The sequence below is a fragment of the Mus caroli genome, chromosome 8 (assembly GCF_900094665.2).
Source record: "Mus caroli chromosome 8, CAROLI_EIJ_v1.1, whole genome shotgun sequence".
Classification (NCBI taxonomy): Eukaryota; Metazoa; Chordata; class Mammalia; order Rodentia; family Muridae; genus Mus; species Mus caroli.
The window spans coordinates 110,408,018-110,427,573 of NC_034577.1; the positions used below are offsets into that span (position 1 = coordinate 110,408,018).

General features: G+C 48.2%; 1 protein-coding gene across 1 annotated transcript in view; it reads left to right on the forward strand.

Moving 5' to 3' along the window:
- Positions 1–19,556, forward strand: part of Cdh13 (cadherin 13) — a 1,030,912-nt gene that overhangs the window by 948,006 nt on the left and 63,350 nt on the right. Inside the window, exon 10 of the mRNA XM_021169677.2 lies at positions 365–618. Within this exon, the coding sequence (XP_021025336.1) occupies positions 365–618 (254 nt within the window). The remainder of the gene's footprint in view (positions 1–364; positions 619–19,556) is intronic.

Sequence of the window (19,556 nt, forward strand, 5' to 3'; positions counted from 1 at the left end):
TCTGAATTAAGACTCTCTTCCCAGGTGATTCTAGATTGGGTCACATTGAAATGAAATCCTGATCCTCTTGTTTCTCTGAAGCACTGGGATTTCATGTCCCACCATGCTTGGTCTTGTGATGGACTAGGGATGGAACCCAAGGCTTTGTGCACACCAACCAAACCTCTCCCAACTGAGCCACCTTCCCAGACCTCATATTCTTCTTCTTAAAGACCCCTGAAATGGCACAAGACTTAAACCATGAAGCCCAGATCTCTCCCCACATGCTCACAGCTGCTCATGCAATGCCAAAAGGACCAAGTACAAAGTAGACATGAAGCCCAGGGTGTGTGCCTTTCTAACACCCTTCTGTCTGCTCCACCAGCCTCTGGACTATGAGATCTCTGCCTTTCACACCCTGCTGATCAAAGTGGAGAATGAGGACCCACTGGTACCCGACGTCTCCTATGGCCCCAGCTCCACGGCAACTGTCCACATCACAGTCCTGGATGTCAACGAGGGACCAGTCTTCTACCCGGACCCCATGATGGTGACTAAACAGGAGAACATCTCTGTGGGCAGTGTGCTGCTGACAGTGAATGCCTCAGACCCAGACTCCCTGCAACATCAAACTATCAGGTAGGTGAGCTCCTCGGGACCTTCGAATAGAAGCATGCAAGAGAGCACCTTCCTCTCTGGTTGCCAAAGCTGGCTGATGGTCGCTGGTTTTAGTCGCTGGGTTCAGTTACTGTTTGCCTATTGCAAAATGTTGTTAAGTTAACCTGTTGTCTATCTGGATGTGTGGGAGGAAAAGGAAGTTTGCACCTTATGGAGCCAACGTGCTCTCAGTAAGAGGACAATATCCTTATCCATGATTCCAACACAGGAAGGGACCGCCTTTCAGGGCTACATTTCCAAATACCCTAGCCCCATCTGGAGGGTCCTAAAGAAGAGCCATGCTGTGTGGGCTTCTGCATCTCTTCATACTCCAGCCTTATAAAAAAGGCACTGGTTGGTCCCATTTGTAGATGGAGGTATCGTGAATGCAGGGATGGGAAGACAGTTCCGTGAGTAACAAGATCCGAGTTTGTGTTCCTGGAACCCTCATGGATGGTGTGGTGGAGCACACTTGCAATCCCAGCACTGCCGAGGCAGAGACAGAAAGATTCCCTAGAGCTTGCTGGCTGGCCAGTCTGGCTTTATGAGTGAGCCCCATTAGGTTCAGTGAGAGACCCTGCCTCAAAGCATTAGTCAGAAGCCAGGTACCCTGGTTTGCTTTCTATGGCCAGAACCAAACAGTAATAAACACCATAACCAAAAGCAGCTTGGGGAGGAATATCTTACATGTTCCAGTCATGTCGAATCACGGAGAGGAGTCAGGATAAGGACCCAAGCAGTAGCAGAGGTGGGAACTTTGGAGGAGTACTGGCTACTGGCTTGCTACTCATGGCTTGCTTAGCCTACTTTTTGATACAACCCAAGACCACCTGCCCAGGGGTGGCACTACCTACAGTGGGTGGGTCTCCACCTGCCCTGGGGTGGCACTACCTACAGTGGGTGGGTCTCCACCTGCCCTGGGGTGGCACTACCTACAGTGGGTGGGTCTCCACCTGCCCAGGGGTGGCACTACCTACAGTGGGTGGGTCTCCACCTGCCCAGGGGTGGCACTACCTACAGTGGGTGGGTCTCCAACATTAGTCATTAGTCAAGGAACCACGCACACACATGCCTACAGGCCAATCTGATGGAGGCAGTCGTTCCACAGAGGTCCTCTCTTCCCAGGTGACTCAAGTTTCTATCAAGTTGACAGGAAATAATTTGTGTACTAGGCATGGTGGTTCGCAGCTTTAATCCAAGCACTGGGGAGGCAGAGGCATCGTCTCCTCTGTGAATTCAAGGCCAGCGCTTGGTCTGCATAACGCGTTTCAGACCAGTCAAGGCTACGGAGTGAGACCCTGTCCCTAATAACAATCATCATTATCATTAGAGACTGACAGAAGCTGGCTTCCACAAGCATTTACACAGGTGCATGGACTCATGCACACATCTACACTCGAGACATGTGAGCACTTGCTCAAGTCTGCCCGGTGTGACAGCAACAGAAACGGGCTGACACAGTGCCCTGTCCGTTCTCTTGGCTTCTGAATGCACATTAGTTCTGGGCCTCAGAGGCAAAGAGCAGAATTTGCCCTATCCTTAGAAATGGACCCCTGGGTTGGAGTTCTAATAATCAATAGCAGGAGTAGTGTAGTCAACAATTTCTGTCTTCATTCCTTCATAGGTTTTTTGTTTGTTTGTTTGTTTGTTTGTTTTAACTTATTTTTATTTATGTTTAGTTGAATTATATTTAAAATATAATTATATCATCTACCACTTTCCTTTCTCTACCTGGCACCAGCCACTCTCTCGAGAATTCCTGGCCCCTTTTTCTTTGCTATTGTTATACCTATATATGCATAAGTACATGAATACAACCTACTTGGTTCATTTAGTGTTGCTTGTATGAATATGATTTCAGGACTGACCACTTGGTATTGGATAACCAGTTAGGGGGTCCATCCCTGGGGAATGCTGTTTCTCCTTCTCCCAGCATTCCTTGGTGGCCTGTGATTCTTGGTCTGGTGATGGGACCTCTTAAGACTTTTCCCTTCTGTGTCAGTGTGTCAGTGGGTGTTGTTACTGTTTGGGTCTTCTTCGGGCAGCCATGTTGTCAAGGTGGCAGGGGTGCAGCTTCCCTGTTGTTTCTAGGAGACACTCTCAGCCCAGACTTCCCATTCCTGTGGCTCATAGCATCTTTCTATCCTCTCTTTCATGGAGTTCCTTGAGCCGTGGGTCCAGGGTTTTAGTTTTGAATATATCCATTAGAGCTGGGTGCCCTACAATAGGTGTTTCTCTGTGTTTTGACCATGTGAGGTTTTCACCGAAGGTCTCTGTCTGCAGCAGAGAGGCCTCTTTGGTGAGAAGTAAGAGCATAAGCATAGATTTTAGAAAGCAGTTGGGAGTCATACTGGTTTAGTAAAGTTTTAGCCATGGGTTCTCCTCTAAGATCCATGATCTTGCTATCCCCGAGGAAGCTGGCTATGATTTGAATACCCCAATATGATTTCCCTCCTGTTGAGTGGGCCTTAAGTCCAATCAGACAACTGTTGGTTACAGCCAAGATAGAAGTGCCACTACTGCACCCTTAGGGATAGCTCGCCATGCTGGTCATTGCTGTGGTTCATAGGCATCCCAGCTGGACAGGACACCTAGTTGCTTCTCCCACCTTTGTCAACTTTACATAGAACCTCCTGGTACTATAAAAGCTAGTGTTCCTCCAGGAGGAAGCTTTGGGTCAAATGCCGCTAAAATCTTGCCAGTCCTGCTTCCTTTTTATGCTATGCTCCAGGATTCAGTAGAAGGTCTCTTCCTAGTAAGATTTCATTAAATGGCCAACATCACCTGCCAGCAGCTACAGGATCCCTGAGACACTGTCACACTGTAAACGAATCACTGCACAGGCCCAAGTGAACCACCTGTCTCGGCAAAGAAAGTTTGAAGTGTCTCCCACAGAGCCAGCTGGCAAGGAGGAAGCAGAGATTGTCCCTCCCCCACAACCACCACCGCCACCCCCAAACACACACAAAGTTTCTTTTTACCTCCAGACTTTCTGATTTGCTAGATGGACTAGAGGATTTTGCAAGTTAGTAACAACTCCTCTGACAGTGAGAATGGGAGATCACCTTTCTTCCCCTGCCCCCTGCTGGGCGATTTAATGGTCAAAGAGTGCATTCCTGAAGGACTTGATAGGAAACCTGTAGTTTAGCTACCAGGAAGCTGTGCAGGCTGTTTTTAGGGCGGCTTACCACCATTTTTTGTGTTTCTACAATGGGAGACCGAGGCAGCAGATAAAATGAGCTGCAGCTGGAGCTAGCATTGCTAACCCTGGGCTCTGCCTTGCTGTCTCAGCTTTGACCCTGCTGGGGATCAAAGGGTTAATGGAATGGAGAGTGACTAGTGGGGGTTCCTAGAACAAAAGCCACAGCGCCCACATCAAGGGCAGACAGTGGGAGAGAGGGTTCTCTAATTGAATGCAGTTCTGGGCTAACTTAAGCAAAGGGTTAATTTGCTGTGGGTCTGTCCATGTTTATGGGAGCAGAAGGAGAAGCAGCTGGAGGCTGTGCAGGCTCCAGGGCATTCCTAAGGTTCCAGGTGGCATGAGCTGGTGGCCTGGCATGTCAGAGCTTCACAGAGAAAACACGGCATCTCCAGCCACTGTCCCTCCCAGTCCTCCATCACTTCAGTTCACACTCCTGCTCTTGAGCAGAGAGGATAAGTTTCCAGCAAAGGGCACCTAGGTGGGAGGGGCAGCAGAGATGTGACCACCATTTGTTATGGTGGACCAAGATGGAGGGCAGGAAAGCATACTGCTTAAGCACTGAGAGAGGCCAAAGGAAACACCCCTCCTTGCACATGGAGTGAAAGACAGGATGAGATACAGAGAGAAAGCTGGTTGGTGATAGCCAAGCCACTAAGTACTAAGGCAAACTTCAGAGCCTAGAAAGCGTGATCCAGGCTGTAGAACTAGAGGCCATGGGCTTCCTATTTGGCCCCAGTGCAATGTTAGGAGCTCCCACTGAGGGGCTTGGGGGCTGCTAAATATCTCTATCCTGTGGACTAGAAAGGCAGGTCTGAGCACCATTTGTGACCACAGGCCACCAGTGACCTGGACCCAGCTCAGACTCACCTATGCCAAACAATGCATGGATTAACCCAGCTGACTGAAATGTGGGGACCTGGCAGCCAGTGGGATGGCACTAGTACCAAAGCCAGACTCCTTTTCACACCCCGGTGCTATTCTCTCTAGCTGGCTCTATCCTCACCCAGGTTTGTACATCTTCAAGGAAATGAGGTCAGCCCTGAAACAGTCCTCTATCTGCCTGCAGAAAGAGCCACACCCTACCCAGAAGCAGTGCAGCCAGTACCAACAGAGGCTCACTGAGCCATCTGGGACATGTGACCCTGAGGAGCAAGGGGACGAACGGTGCTCATGGGCTGGCCTTATTGTTCAGGACCACAGTTGATCCCAGTGTCCTCTGTGGAGGCTTGAGCTGGTACCACTTAGAGAGGGCTGGGGCCCTTCTCAGGAGACAAGAGTAAGAGCTGGGTTTTTTCAGGAGGTGCAGATGGCCCCCATGATTAGAAACCCTCAGACAACACAGCTGCCTTACTTCTCTACAGCTGGTCACCCAAGAGGACCAACATCTGCTCACAGGCCTATCAAGGGATGCAGAACTGGCTAAGAGATGCTAAACTGGCTGGGTGATGCTGAACTTGCTGAGGGATGCTTAGCTTGCTGAGCAATACTAGACTGGACAGGGATACTGGCTTGGATGAGGGATGTTGGCTTGGATGAGGGATGCTGAACTTGTTGAGGGATGCTGGCTTGGATGAGGGATGCTGGCTTGGATGAGGGATGCTAAGCTGGTCACTTTCCCTACTGGGAATCAGAATTGCCTGCCAAGTATCCCTTCCTCAGCTTCACTGGCTGGACCTTCTCTCTTCTCCCATCATCTCCCCTCCTCTCCACTCCCTGCCCTTCCCTTTATTCTTCCTTCCTCCTCCTGGCCCTGCCTGCTCCTCCATTTCCTGGTACTGGTTCTGAACTCATGAAACATCACTGGCAAGCAGACCTGCTGCCCTGGGAAGGAAAGGCTCTTTAGTGATGGGGAGTTTGATCCAGCACACTGAAAAGAGGCCTCCAGGAAGGCTGTATGTGCAGGAGTGGACGTGGCTGTGTGGAGGGGTGGGCGTGGCTGGGGAGACTTTCCCACAGCTCTTCACAGGGCTGCGCAGAGTTCTCAGACGGATGATGACTTTGCAAGTGGCCTCTGGTCTCATTACCGTTGTAGCTCAAGTAATTCTTTAGGGAGCGGGAAGAGGGGGGAGTTTCACTCTGGGAGCTATTATTTTATCTCAGGATCTCTGAGTGTAGCTGACACTCAGAGAACAACAAAAGAAAATGTTGCTGACCCAGGCTTCTGCCCCACGCAGCCTCCATTCACAGCTAGACTACTGGCAGGGCCCAAAGGTCCTTCACAGAACTCTGTTTCCCTCTTAACACTGGCTGGGCCATAACGTCTCCGTCCCTCTGCTTCTCTGTCCATCCTGCTCCACTTCTGTGACTTTCGCTCTGTCCATCTCTCTGGGCTTTCTTCTCCTAGCTCAATCCTTCTCTGCCCTTCTCCCCAACCCCGACCCCAAAAAACTCCCACCTCTCTGGCATCTGTCTCACTCCAAACCTCTCTGCCTTTCTTGTTCCCCTTCCTCTTTCCACTTCTATTCTTTGCCTTCCCCCACCTTGTGAGTGATCACATATGTAGCGGTATATACATTCAAGTGTGGGAGGCCAGAGATCAACCTCAGAAGCTGTCCACCTTGAAACAGTCTCCCACTGGCCCAGAGGTCACCAAATAGGCTAGGCTGGCTGGCCAAGAAGCCCCAGATACCCACCTGTCTCTGCTTCTCCAGCACTGGAATAGCAAGCATGCATCGCCAAGCCTAGCTTTTATGATGTGTGTTTGGGGGATCAAATCCATGCCTGCACACTTGGATGGCAAACACTTTTCCAGCTGGCGTTTCTCCCCAGCTGTTCTCGTTCTTCTCTCTACCCATCATGCCCTCATTGCCTCTCCCTCCTCTTCCTTCCTCCTTGACAAGATGAGAATGAGGCACCTTCTGGTGATATTGTAGTGTTTCCTTCTGCTCCTCCCCCTCTTCCCCCCTCGTTTCATTTCTCTGTCTCTTTTCCTCATCTCTCTGTCCATCCACTCTAAGACTCTCTGTGCTGAGTGAGCGCCAATAAGCACCTCCATCCATCTCAACTTCAGTCATGCTTGACCCCCCCCCAAGCCAGCAACAAGGAGACATGCCCTCCTCAGTGGGCATCCTGAGGGCATCACATGGGTCCAACCTGCCCTAGACGGTCACCCCAGCCTCATCCAGGAGGGGGTCTCCTGCTACCCCCGACATCCATGGGAACCGCTAAGCAACCCCTGATCTAGTCCCTTTGTCTGTAATGTCCTGTGTGACTAAATGCACTTCAGGGCTTATCTCTGATGCTGATCCTTCAAGGAGGTGTTCAGAAGCTCGGGCACTTGGTCTCTGCCCAGCTGGTAGCCCTGAAGGCAGGGGGCTATAAATCCTCTAGAAAAGGCCCATTCTTCATCACTGAGGCCCATTTACAAGCCCATCCTTTGGTGTGCTTCGCTCCAGATTGACACAGGCAGCAGGCTCTGAGTGACGGCCAATTCCTTCTGTCTGGTGACTATTGAGACAGCTCGTGAAGGAAACTTCTGCAATGAGAGAAAGGAAGTCTCTGTAATCATCCCATCCAGGGAGATCCTTTTTAACAACCTCCATGCAGATCGGGAGGGATTGTGGGGTGGGGGGAGACACATGGAAAGAGTTCTCTCATTGATTACCCCAAGTGGCTGATGTCACCCATCCTTTTGTGACCTGCCGTCTGTGCTTTCAGATGTGTCAAGCAGGCATCCATGTGCAGAAACATGTGCAGGCATCATCCATGTACTGCTGAATAAGCACTCCCTCACTCCATTGCTAGTACCTGCTATCTCAGCAGGAAATACATTTGGGATATAACAGGAAGATTCTAATTGAGGGGGCTCTGAAAAGAGAACTTTTTCCTCACACGAGACAAGATGAGGCAGGTGTGGCAGCCCCAGAATATAGCCGGGACCCCAGGGTCCTTCCACTTCTGATACTGCCATGGGGGCAATCTCTTCCTCATGAACTGTTGTGGCTGCCAGTGCTCCAGCCTTCATATCTGTATCTCAGACATCAGGATGGGGAAAAAGAAACGAGAAGGGATGCTTTCTGGTTTTCCCACTGCCTGTGTGTGTCTTTGTCTGTGTGTGTCTGCATGTTTGTGTATATATGTGTATGATGCATGTTTGTGTTTTTGTGTGTGGGGTGTCTGTGTGTGTGTGTGTGTGCATATGGAGGACCAGGGCTTATATCAGGAATCATACCAGATTGATCCCCCACCATATTCATGAAACAGCATCTCAGCTCACTTACACCCCCAGTCTCGTTGCCTCCATGTCCCCAAGGCCTGATTATGGATGGCTGCCTGGCAGCTCACTTAGCATTTACGTAGATTCCGGCATCTGAACTTGAGTCCTGGTGACTTCCTGGCAGGTTTATTGGCCCACATCCCGGTTTTTAGGTGATTTCCTTTATCCCTCTTCAAGCTCCGTTCCCTAACATTGTTCCCATGGCCATCCCCATCTAGTGTGTAGCTCTTACAGCTGAGATCTTTGTTAAGGGAGAGTGGGCACTGAGAGGCGAGTGACAGCGTCTGCCACATGGATCAGACCTTTCAACGTAACAGCAGTCTACAACCATAGATTTTTTTTTTTTTACTGAGAATGTCTCATGGCTGAGCCAGCATTCCACTACAGTAACAAAACCCTTGAGGTAATCTTCTTAGAAAGAAAGAGACTCACACACAGGAGGTGCTGAATTCAAATCCCAGCACCACAAAACACAAAATCAGCCAGAGGGGAGACTCACTTAAGCCCATGGTTGCAAAGGCCCCATCTGTAGTCTGTCCTCCAAATTCCATCATCTGCAATCCGTCACTCTTGTTCTTTGGAGGCTCTGGGGAGTTTGCACATCATGGTGGGAGGGGAGGGGTGTAATACTACAGTCGGATCACTTTTCAGAGAACAGGAAACAAAGAGAGAAAAAGGTGAACCTGGAGTGCCAAGACCCCCTCCGAGGGCATGCCTCCAATGACCTAACTTCCTCCTGCTAGGCCCCACCCACTAACATTCCATCATCCTTTTGGCACACAAGATTTTAGGGAGCCTTTATCCAAACCATAGAATCCAGTGACATTGGATGCTGGAGTTCTACTTAACAGAGTAACAGATAATACAAGGAAGACTGGGAACTCACACAGTATGTAGGACACTTGCCTAGCATGCACAGGGCCCCAGGCCCCATGCCCAGCATGCCATAATTAGGTATGGCTATAATCTCAGCACTTGAGAGATAGACTCGGGAAAATTAGGAGTTCAAGGTCGTCGCCAGCTACATAGTAAGTTCAAGGTCACCGCCAGCTACATAAGCAAGGGTTGTAGTTATGACTCATTGACCTGTTGGATCAGGGCTGTGTACTTAGAGCATGCTCTAAGTATGGCACAGTGTCAACTGCTGCACATTCCCTCATAAGGAGTAGTGCATGTTTGAACCTCCCAGAAGTGCCTTGTCCTAAGGAAAAGAACACTGGGGCCAGAGAGATGGCTCAGCACTGACTGCTCTTCCAGAGGTCCTGAGTTCAATTCCCAGCACCCACATGGTGGCTCACAGCCATCTGTAATGGGATCTGATGCCCTCTTCTGGTGTTTCTTTAGAGCTCTCTCATGGATTACCCCAAGTGGCTAACGTCACCCAATTAACAGTCATAGAAGGGATGGTGGTGACTGGGTTGCAGTGTCTGAGTGCCAGTATATGAGTGCATAAACAGACATGACCACCTTGTTTTAAATTTTTGATGTTATTTCCTTGTGTGTGCATGAGGGTGCAAGTATACAACAATGTATAGTGGGGGTCAGAGGACAGTTTGCCCCCGTTGGTTCACACCTTCAGCTGTGTGGGTTCTAGAGATCAAATTTAGGATACGATAACCACAAATGCCATCTTGCTGACTGGAAGAGTGTAGCCAAGGCTGACCTTGAACTCATAACCCTCCTGCCTCCTTCTCCTCTGCTATATCCCACCCGTATCCTCCTCCTCCATCTCCTACCACTGTTCTTGGCCACAAGCTCTCTTAATCCCTACAAGCCCACCAGCTGAGGAAGTGTTTCCAAGGGCCCTGTTTTAATCTGGTGCCAGGCAGGGTCAGCACCAGGAGGGGCACCGTATCAGGGCTCAGGCTCTTGAAGGTTACATAGAGAGCCTTGCCCGTCTGCCAACCCTCCTCCCAACTTGATCCAAATCGAGTCTATACGTTGAGGACAGCCTCTAAATCAATGGCACCTGATCTGTCCTGGGGTTTTTTTTTCCTTTGGGGGGGAGGGGGAGAGGGAGGGAGCAGCCTTAGTCTTACACGGTCCCTCCCTTTTCCCTGAATTTGAGCCTTTTCAACTGAATGGCACTCATGCATTCAAAATGGTAAAGAATGCCACAGAATCATGGAAATTTAGCACCCAAAGATTTGTTTATAATGGCCAGTGTCATCTCTCTCTGGTCGTCCTGGACTCATCAAGACTTTTCTTCAGCGCCCCATTGAATCTACTATTTGGGACCTTTTAAAGGAAAATCGTGCACACTTGTGCACCACCACCACCACCCCAAAAAAGTGGTAAATTGGGCAGAAAAAAAAATGTCGTTAACTGACTGTAGGACTTTTATTCTGTAATTGCTAAGGCCTTTGGAAGCAGAAGGCAAAAAATGAAAAAAAATTTTTCAATTGACTTGAAAATGAAAATCCTGTCACCCCCGGGATTCTGAGACACACAGGTACCCAAGATACATAAGCAATAAATGTTCAGTGAGAGAAAGGAGGGTCACAAATGTCCTAACTAGGTTTCAAAGTCAGATTTAAGAGTTTAATTTGGGGTGCCACCCACCTTCTAAATTTTAATCAAATCTTAAAGGCTAGCTTATAGCCCGTCTACCTGGGGAAATTAGAAGAAGTCTCTTCCATCTACGAAGACCTATTAACACTTCATTCTAATTACATGTGGTTACTGACCTCAATAATAAGATTTGGGGTGAGGTAGTTTTGTTGTTTTTTTAATGAGTCCGGATATTTCTTTCTGCAGTCACCCAACGCAGTGCTTGAAATATAAATGAGTTGTTTATGGGAGTCCTTTGTAATTTTTAATTAAAGTGATGTTCTTCAGTTGGAGGTTTATGGCAGTGATACATTTTATCGCTGCATTGCTGTGGAATTCTTAATTATTTATGTAAATGTATTAGTAGACTCAGCCCTTGTTTTGAGTGGTCAGATTTTTCCGTTATGGAAATGTCCGTGGGATAGAAAGCCTAATAAATTACACAAAAGGATCTTTAAAGGTCTGAGCTCACTGGTGTCCAAGAACAGAACCCTGGGGTTTGTCGTAACCCACAGAGAAGATGTCCATGGATTCCTTCGGTGGCGTGCACTGGGCTCGATCATCTGAAAGCACTGGGTGAACAGTCGCAAGGTTATTTTATAAATCAGCTTTGTAACATCTGTCTACACATGTTATGCATTTGCCACAGGGCAGACACTCATAGTTGAAAATAGGGTTTCAGATTGGCTGTATTTGAATATAATTATCATTTGTCTTCTTGTCTGCCTTGGAAATTAATTCTCAGAACCAATCTAGAAAAATATTGACAAATGTTAATATTGCTTCTTGCCCAATATTTGTTTTCTAAGTCATTCAATTTGCTTAGCTTTGGGGATTGTTTGTGTTGGAGGGTGGGTTTGTTTGTTTGTTTGTTTGTTTGTTTGTAGGCAGCATCTTATGTAACCCAGGCTAGCCTCACACTTCCTATGTGGCTAAGGATGACCTTGAACTCCTGATCGCATGCCTCTTTCTCCCAAGCGCTGGGATTACAGGCGTGCATAACCATGACTAGCTATGCTTAGCTTTTAATACTTTGTAATAAAGACATTCAAAATAGATGTGGGTCTCTGTTATAGAATAAAAGGGAGGTCACACCTGACAGCAACACCAGCCAGTACTGAGTGCATCTCAGGGTCTCACCAGAGGCTGGTCATAGCATCAACCCTCAAACAGTAATCACACAGTGGGTCAGCAGGTCAGAGAACTAACACAGGAAATTCTGCTCAGCCTTGGTCCCTAGCTGGCCTCCCTGACTCCTCTGGGACTTCTGGTTTGAAGTGATGAAACTCTAAACTGAGGTCGTGCCATGGTGGCTAAGCTGGGGCTCCCCCATGGGTCCCAAAAGCACAGCCAGGAATCACACTGTAAAATCAAACCTGTGTTGCCATTCGGAACTACTGCTGATCCCTATGAGAAGGCTTGTGAGCAAGAGAGAAGAACTCTGAATTTGGACCAGTCTTTCCATCCATTCACTCATCCATCCACCCATCCATCCATCCACCCATCCATCCATCCACCCATCCATCCACCCATCCACCCATCCACCCATCCACCCATCCATCCACCCATCCACCCATCCATCCATCCACCCATCCATCCATCCATTCACCCATCCATCCATCCACCCATCTATCCATCCACCCATCCACCCATCCATCCATCCACCCATCCATCCACCCATCATCCATTCCAAAACATGTAATAAATACCTGCAGTACTATGGGGTCATAGCAATGAAGACAGCAGTTAATAGTATCCACTGTCATTGTCAGGATGGGGATCTTGGAACCTGAACCTGTCTCCTTACACTTACCAGACACAATCTACCACTGAGCTACAAGCTACACTCTAGGGCTGGTTCTGTATCCACTGCACTACTTCCCTAGCCCTTACTTTGGGGGATAGCATCACAACTCACACTAAGCAGGAAGTATTTTTAATTGACATATGATAATTGTGCATTTGAGGGATAGCAAGATGAACAGTGAAGGCACTAACCACCATGTCTTACCACCTGAGTTCCACCATCAGGACCCATGTGGTGGGAAAAAAAGAACTGACTCCTGAAGGTTCCTCCACATGACATATACACACATATTCGCACATGCACACACACACACACACACACACACACACACTAAATAAATGTAATTTTAATGCATTACAAAATATACCTCATCATTGCCTGCTTCTCTTTCCTCTTCTGCAAGCCTCCATGTTACATCCAGGGGGGATCCAGCGCCCCCTTCTGGCTTCCCAGGACACTGCATGCAAGTATCACACATACTCAGGCACACACACATACACATAAAATAAGATGTTTTTTTTTAAAGAAATTATTTTAAAAACCTCAATTACCTCAACATTCACATTAAGCAAAGCAGGGAAGTTTTAAGTACAGTACAATAGCTGCTACTGAGTTTCCTCCTGTGTCCAGCTGGGCACTGGCCCTGCTCAGGAATGTTGGCGCCACTGGTACTTCTCATGAAGAGCATGGTGGGAAGGGCTCAGTGACCATGTGGACCCAAACAAGGGTAGAAATGAGTTCATCTGAGATGCGGGCTAAGGGATAATATCCTGTGCCCATTCAGAACTGTCAGCCAGGGAGGTGAGGCACGGGTAGTCACCCTTTCTGTGACAATCAGCTTTCTGATACAGCCACAGGGACCTGAGCTAAATTATAAAGGAAAAGATCGATTTTTTTGACATGCACTTTGGGAAGTTTACCTCTGGGAACATGTGAGTCTGTTGCTTTGGTTTCGTGTCACAGATAAGTTTTTCCAGCTCCTGGTTAACCCCATGGGGACAAAGAGGAAGGAGCCATGTTTTCCAGCTCCCTTAGAGGACATTGTCCTCAATGATCTGGAGACCTCCCCCTGGACTCTGCCTCTCCAAGGTCCCACTGCCTCCCAGAGGTGTCAGGGCTGGAACTGAAGCTTCTGAGGACAAGCGTGCGGCAGGCAGCCCGCCCAGCTGCAGGACACAGCAGGGGAATGGAGACCCCTTCACCTATGGAAATCAGCCATGAGGCTTGAAGGGAAAAGAAGTCTCTGACTGAAAACAGAAAGAGACTAAAGACATTTTAAATGGGTAGTAAGAAAGGGGGGACCTTAAAGAAAGTGGAGCCTAACGAAATAGAAAGGGTGTCGTGAGAAGCCACTGGAGTGTCATGCCTGGAAATCCAACTGGCGTCTCCTCATCGAGCATACCTGTGCGAGGTGGGGATGGTCACCTTGTCCCTTAGCTGCTGATAGGTGGCATTCTAATAGACATGGTTAGGCAGGCTGGAGAGAAACAACTGACCTCCGAGTCTGTTTTGTCAGAGATCTTTAAAGTGGGGAAACATTTCTTTATTTTGCAAGAGCAGATGTCATTCAAACACATCTGCACCTGGAAGAGTGTTCTGGTTCTTAAGGCACTGCCCCATCTCTTAACAGACCTTGGTCTCATCATCCTGGCTGAGGGCTCACTATTTGAAGGGTCTCTGCCATCTCTGCCCACCCCTCCCACCACTCCCTTGGTCCATCCAGTCCCTTTGTGTCTAGGTTCATCTTGAAGCCTGGGATAATGAGAGAATAGAGGAACCAGTCAGGTGACAAACATGAGACCATGACTCACATCTTTTTGCTTTCTGTTGGTGTTTCTCCCCCAGCCCCCATTAAATGGCCATACACAGCATTGTCCCCAGGCACAGAAACCATGTTGAGCCATCCAGAGAAAATAAGCATGGTACCCGAGCTTTGCTCAGACACGGTTATGGTTCCACTGGCTGTGAGTTCAAGGCCAGCGAGTCAGCGGTCTGCATAAACAAGGCATCACAACTGAAACAAGGTCATGCTCTGATTCGTAGTCTTGAAGGAACCTAGCACTTTATTTTACCCCGGGAGCATGGGCTTATCTTTGCCTAATTCTGTTTCCTTGGTGACCTCATATGGTGACCAACAAAAATTACCCGTGAGTGCTTCCCTGTGTCTTTGCTGCCTGTCATCCATCCCTGGGCTATAATCCTTGGGTACTGGGCTAATTATGAACAACACCTGTGGAGTATAGTAGGCTCTCAGTAAAATTTAATTTAATTAATGAGTGACTCGCAAATGAGTGGTTTTCAAATAATTCTTACCCAGGCATTAGATGCACCAAATCCTACCCAGGAGATAATAATGAGTCTTCGCAAAGCATTAAAAGGGATTTCCACCCGGCTCTGACTTTAATAAACAGCACAAGCAAACGCTAATTAAATGGCAATATTTAATTACTACTTGATGCCCTTCCCTACTCTGTACCTCCCCTTGGCTTAGAAGGGATGACAGACAGTCCGTCACTTTTTATCCTCTCTACTGGTATCCTTGGCCAGGCACCCTCGGCTTTACAGATCCTCCCATGATGACACTGGAGGTGAACAGTGCTGGGAGTCATAGAGGTGACTCGGCCATTAAGAGCACTGGCTGCTCTGACAGACCTGGTGTATCAACTCATCACACAGTGTAACTCCAGCTCCAGGGTATCCAACGCACTGTTCTGCACTCCACTGTGTGGTGCATAGACATACACACAGGCAAGGCACCCAGATACATAAAGAGAGATGCTCTCCCTTGAATAGCTATCTCTCCATGGAATAGTTCTCCATAAGCTGTTCACACTGCTCAACGTTTAGTCAATCATTCAACTACTTAACAAGTACCTAGAAAGTCCCATGCACTGTTGCTGAGGATAGAGTGAGAATCAGGCACGCAGTCCCTCCCTCCTGAGAAACAAAGGAGAGATGGGCCAGCAGCTAAAAAGATGGCTGCAAGTCCAACAGGTGTTCTTTAGAAACTGGGAGATCCCTGCAAGAGAGTCTGCAAGGTTTGGCACCCCTGCCAGCCACAGGGGCTGCTTCTGGGAACGCAGCGAGAGTCAAGAGTTGGGGAAACATGCTTGCATTTCCTTTGTGTGTACATTTTTTAGAATTCTACAGCTCCCCCCCTTCTTTTTTTTTAGTCACTTAAATGTTTTTAATGAACAGCACAAGCTCTTTGTACAAAGCCCAACAAGCACAGAGCAGAACAGAGAAGCAAATTAAAACTCACCTTTAATCCTACCACCTAGGTATGGCTACCATTGTGTTTTTGTCTTGTTAGTTCCAGAAGTGAGAAGTGGAGGAATTCATTGTTTCTCCGTTCTGTGTAATTAAAAAGATGGTGCTAGCAGTTTGCTGGGGAGCTTGAGTTGTTTTGGTTTTTTTTAAAGAGCTACTAATTTTTGATTAACAAGAAGGAATGCAACATTTAAAGGAAATGCAATTACACCCTCTTCTGCTCCTCAACAAAACAACATTATTACACACACACGCACACACACACAAAGTGTAGAGTCATGACTCTAAGGATGTATGGCTCCAAGTCTGGGGATTACAGGGGACATTTTTCATGTCACCACTGAGACAGTTGTGTGAGCATTGCAACAGTGAGGAAACCTGAGCTGCAGGTTACAGACCCAGCTGAAGTCAGTCTGGATAATAACTCACTTTGTCATTACTTAACTCTGTGGTGGCTGCAGCTACCGAGCCAGAATATAAAGCCTCAGTCTCCGAAGAGATCGGGAGCTCTCTGTCAGGATATTTAAGAGAAAGAAAAGCATGGGTAGCAAGGGGGAGCTGCACTAAGAGGCCAGTGATGGATGTGCTGTCTTGTTCACTTTCTTTTCTATTCGTGTGTTGGGGGAGAGGGCTCTGTGGATTTGTTCCTGTGTGTTTGGATGCTCACGTGTGTGCACATGTGTATGGGCAAAGAGGCCAGAGGTTAACCTTGAGTGTCGCTCTTCAGGAGCAAGCCACCTTGTTTTATTGAGACGGGTTCTCTCATTGGAACCAGAGTCTCTCTGGTTAGGCTAGGCTGGCTAGCCAGAGAACCCCTTGATCCTCCTCCCTCTGCCTTCAGGAGACTGATAATGAGCACCCGCCACCACACCTGGCCTTTTACACAGGCACTGCTGATCAAACTCGGGGCCTCGTGCTTGCAAGGCAAGCATTTTACCAGATGAGCTGCCTCTCCGGATCCCTTCTTTTCTGAAACATAGTCTTTATTTTATGTTCGCATCCTGGGAAGTCCGGGGCCTTATTCATGCTCTGCAAGTGTTCTACCAACTGAGCTCTACACCCTCAGCCCCTGCTCCACTTCCTGTGTAAATGACACACTGCACATCTCCCTCATCATTTCGTTTGTCTCTGATTATTGATGGGATGCATCCTGCATGCCAATCATAGACACAACTGACATCTCTCCAGACCAGACCCGTGCTACCCACACAAATGACAGAAGGAGCCTTTGACCTGACCACTGTTGAGAGCACCTGTGTATGAAGTAAAACTAGAATGCCCCAGGTCCCAGTGGGCATTCACCAGCAAACTAGCTCCTGCTGTGTCAGGTTCTCCTCTTCCTCTTTGCTCCTACCCTACCTGGCCAACCCATCTTTAATGTGTGTGTGTGTGTGTGTGTGTGTGTGTGTGTGTGTGTGTGTGTCCTCAATACCGCGGTCAGCGCACACCACACGCTTTCGCAGTTGTTTTCAGCACCATGGCCAGAACCAGCAACCCCAGGCTGATACTTTCAGCACCGTGGCCAGAGGCTGGTACAAAGTACATTCCTAATCCCAGTTATGATACAGCTCTCACGCAGTTTCTGGGGTGCTCTTCTTTCTGCCTTCCCCCCACGGTTGCTTGATCTTCTCTCCCCTGTCACAATAATTCCTCCTCCTACGTGGAGGCAGCTCTTGTTCGCTGGATCACATGTGAGCAAGCTGCCTCCAACAGCATCTCTGCTACCGGGGTCGCAGCATTTTGGGAACATACTTAATCTCTCCATCCCTCATTCTCTCCCGATGTAAAAGGAGATAGCTCCTGGAGCCATTGAGAGGATTAAACAGGGCTAATATACCAAAACTCATAGCTCCATCTCTGCAATTTAATAAAAGCCCAGGCCTTGTTCTCGGTTATCGTGATACTTGGCAGATCACCCCAGACATAGCTTATGTTAAAAGCTTTTCCTTATTGCCCCACCTATAACCATGCTGCCCTTGGAACTTGCTTCCTGAGACTCCATCATATTGTCTTAGTTGATCAAGAGTAACATTGGCTCCTGTGCAGACCTAACACAAGCATATTGTCCATGAAGACCAACACAATGAAGACAAGGGCAACTTTACCCATGGTGCCATTCAGAGATCCATGCCCCTCCTGCACTGTGAGTCTGGGTGATGAGGCTGTGTCATTAGGCTTTGTTGAGGATGTGTGGCTAGGATTACTTTTACTGTGGAAAGGGGAAGAGAGAGCCAAGAGGCTTTGTGGGAAGTGTGGCCAGTCACAAGAGGGATGTTATCACTTCTACCATTCCCTCACCCCAGCCTTGCTGCAAGGGAAGCTGAGAGATGTGGCTGGTCTGTATGAATAGAGGAAAATTGAGCCATCCCTGCTTTTGAATTTCTTCTCCCTCCCCCGCCCCCCATCCCCTGCCAGGTCAGATGACATTGGAGGTCTATGGCCATGGGCTTGGGATCTCTCATCTAAAGCTTATTCCATTCTAACCATCACTGAGCCTCACCTTAACAGTGAATCTGTGTCTGTGCGTGTGTGTGTTTGTGTCTTCGTGTGTCTGTGTGTCTGTGTGTGTGTGTGTTGTGTATGTGTTCTCAGCACCACAGTCACACAATCTGACCCAGTGGCCCAGGAAGAAGGGCTTTCTAAACACAGATGCTAAAAAGCTTAAGGAAGACAGGCACCTAGAGAAACCTAGCCATTTCTTGGAACCAAAAGCTCAAACTTCCACTGTGCTGCCTGGAAGGAGATGGCTAAGTTACTGAAGGAAGCAGGGGAGAGAAAAGAAGGGGAAGTCTGAGCAGCTCAGGAGAACAGAGCCACACTTCTCTATACCTGGAGCCTCAATGTCCTAGGGTCCCAGGACAGGGCTAAGAAGAGCTTCTATACCCAGATCATGGATCTCTCTGAACATCAGCACACACAGGCAACCACAAAGCATGCTGTCAAGCAGCCCTTGTGAGTCCAGGCAAGGCATGCAAATTGGAACAAACTTTCTGAAAGACATTTTGCATTATGCATCAACTTTTTTTCCCAACAGCTCCCCTCTTCCGTGGCAGTGATTCTGCTCTTTGGAATTTATCTCAAAGAAATAATCAGAAACAGTGTCAAACACTTACATCCTCAGGAAACAGAGATTTATGGGTAGAGCTGTGCGCTGAAGGCTTATTTATGATAGCAGAAAGTTAGAAAACACACGCAGTGTCCAGCCAAAGGGGCTGCATAAATAAATGGCAGAGCAGGCAGATGGTAGGGTACGTGGAGTGGGAAGGGCTGGGTTTTATGGGAAATCTTAGGCTGCGGAGATTGTTCTTAGTGACTCAAGTGGAAGAAATGGGACACCAGGCTTGTGAATTTCCCCACCCCAAATGCAGACATAATACACCAACAAGACTTTGACTAGAATACCCAGGCTATGAGCGGCTCTCACAAGACCTGGAATCATTTCTTTACTTTTTACATTGTCGAGATTTGAATGAGTGTATACACCATGTAAGCAGAAAAACGGCTTGCTGGGAGGGGTGATCCAGTGGGAACGGTGCTTGCTATGCAAACACAAGGAGTTGAATTCAGATCCCCACCACCCGTATAAGAGTCAGGCATGTCAGCGCTTGCTTGTAACCCAGCCCTGAGGAGGACAGAAATGAGTGATCTCTGGGTTCATGCATGGTGGTTAGTTTTCTCAGTTTGACACAACCTAGAATCCCCTCAGAAAAAAGTCATGGTGAGGGGCTGTCTGGATCAGGTTGAGCTGTGGCTGTGGCTATTGTTGGGGGAGGGGCGGTTGTCTTGGTTGCTTTAATGGATATGGGAAGACTCAGTCTGAAATAGGTGGCACCACTTCCTAGTTGAGATCCTGACTGTAAGAGGAGAGAAAGCAA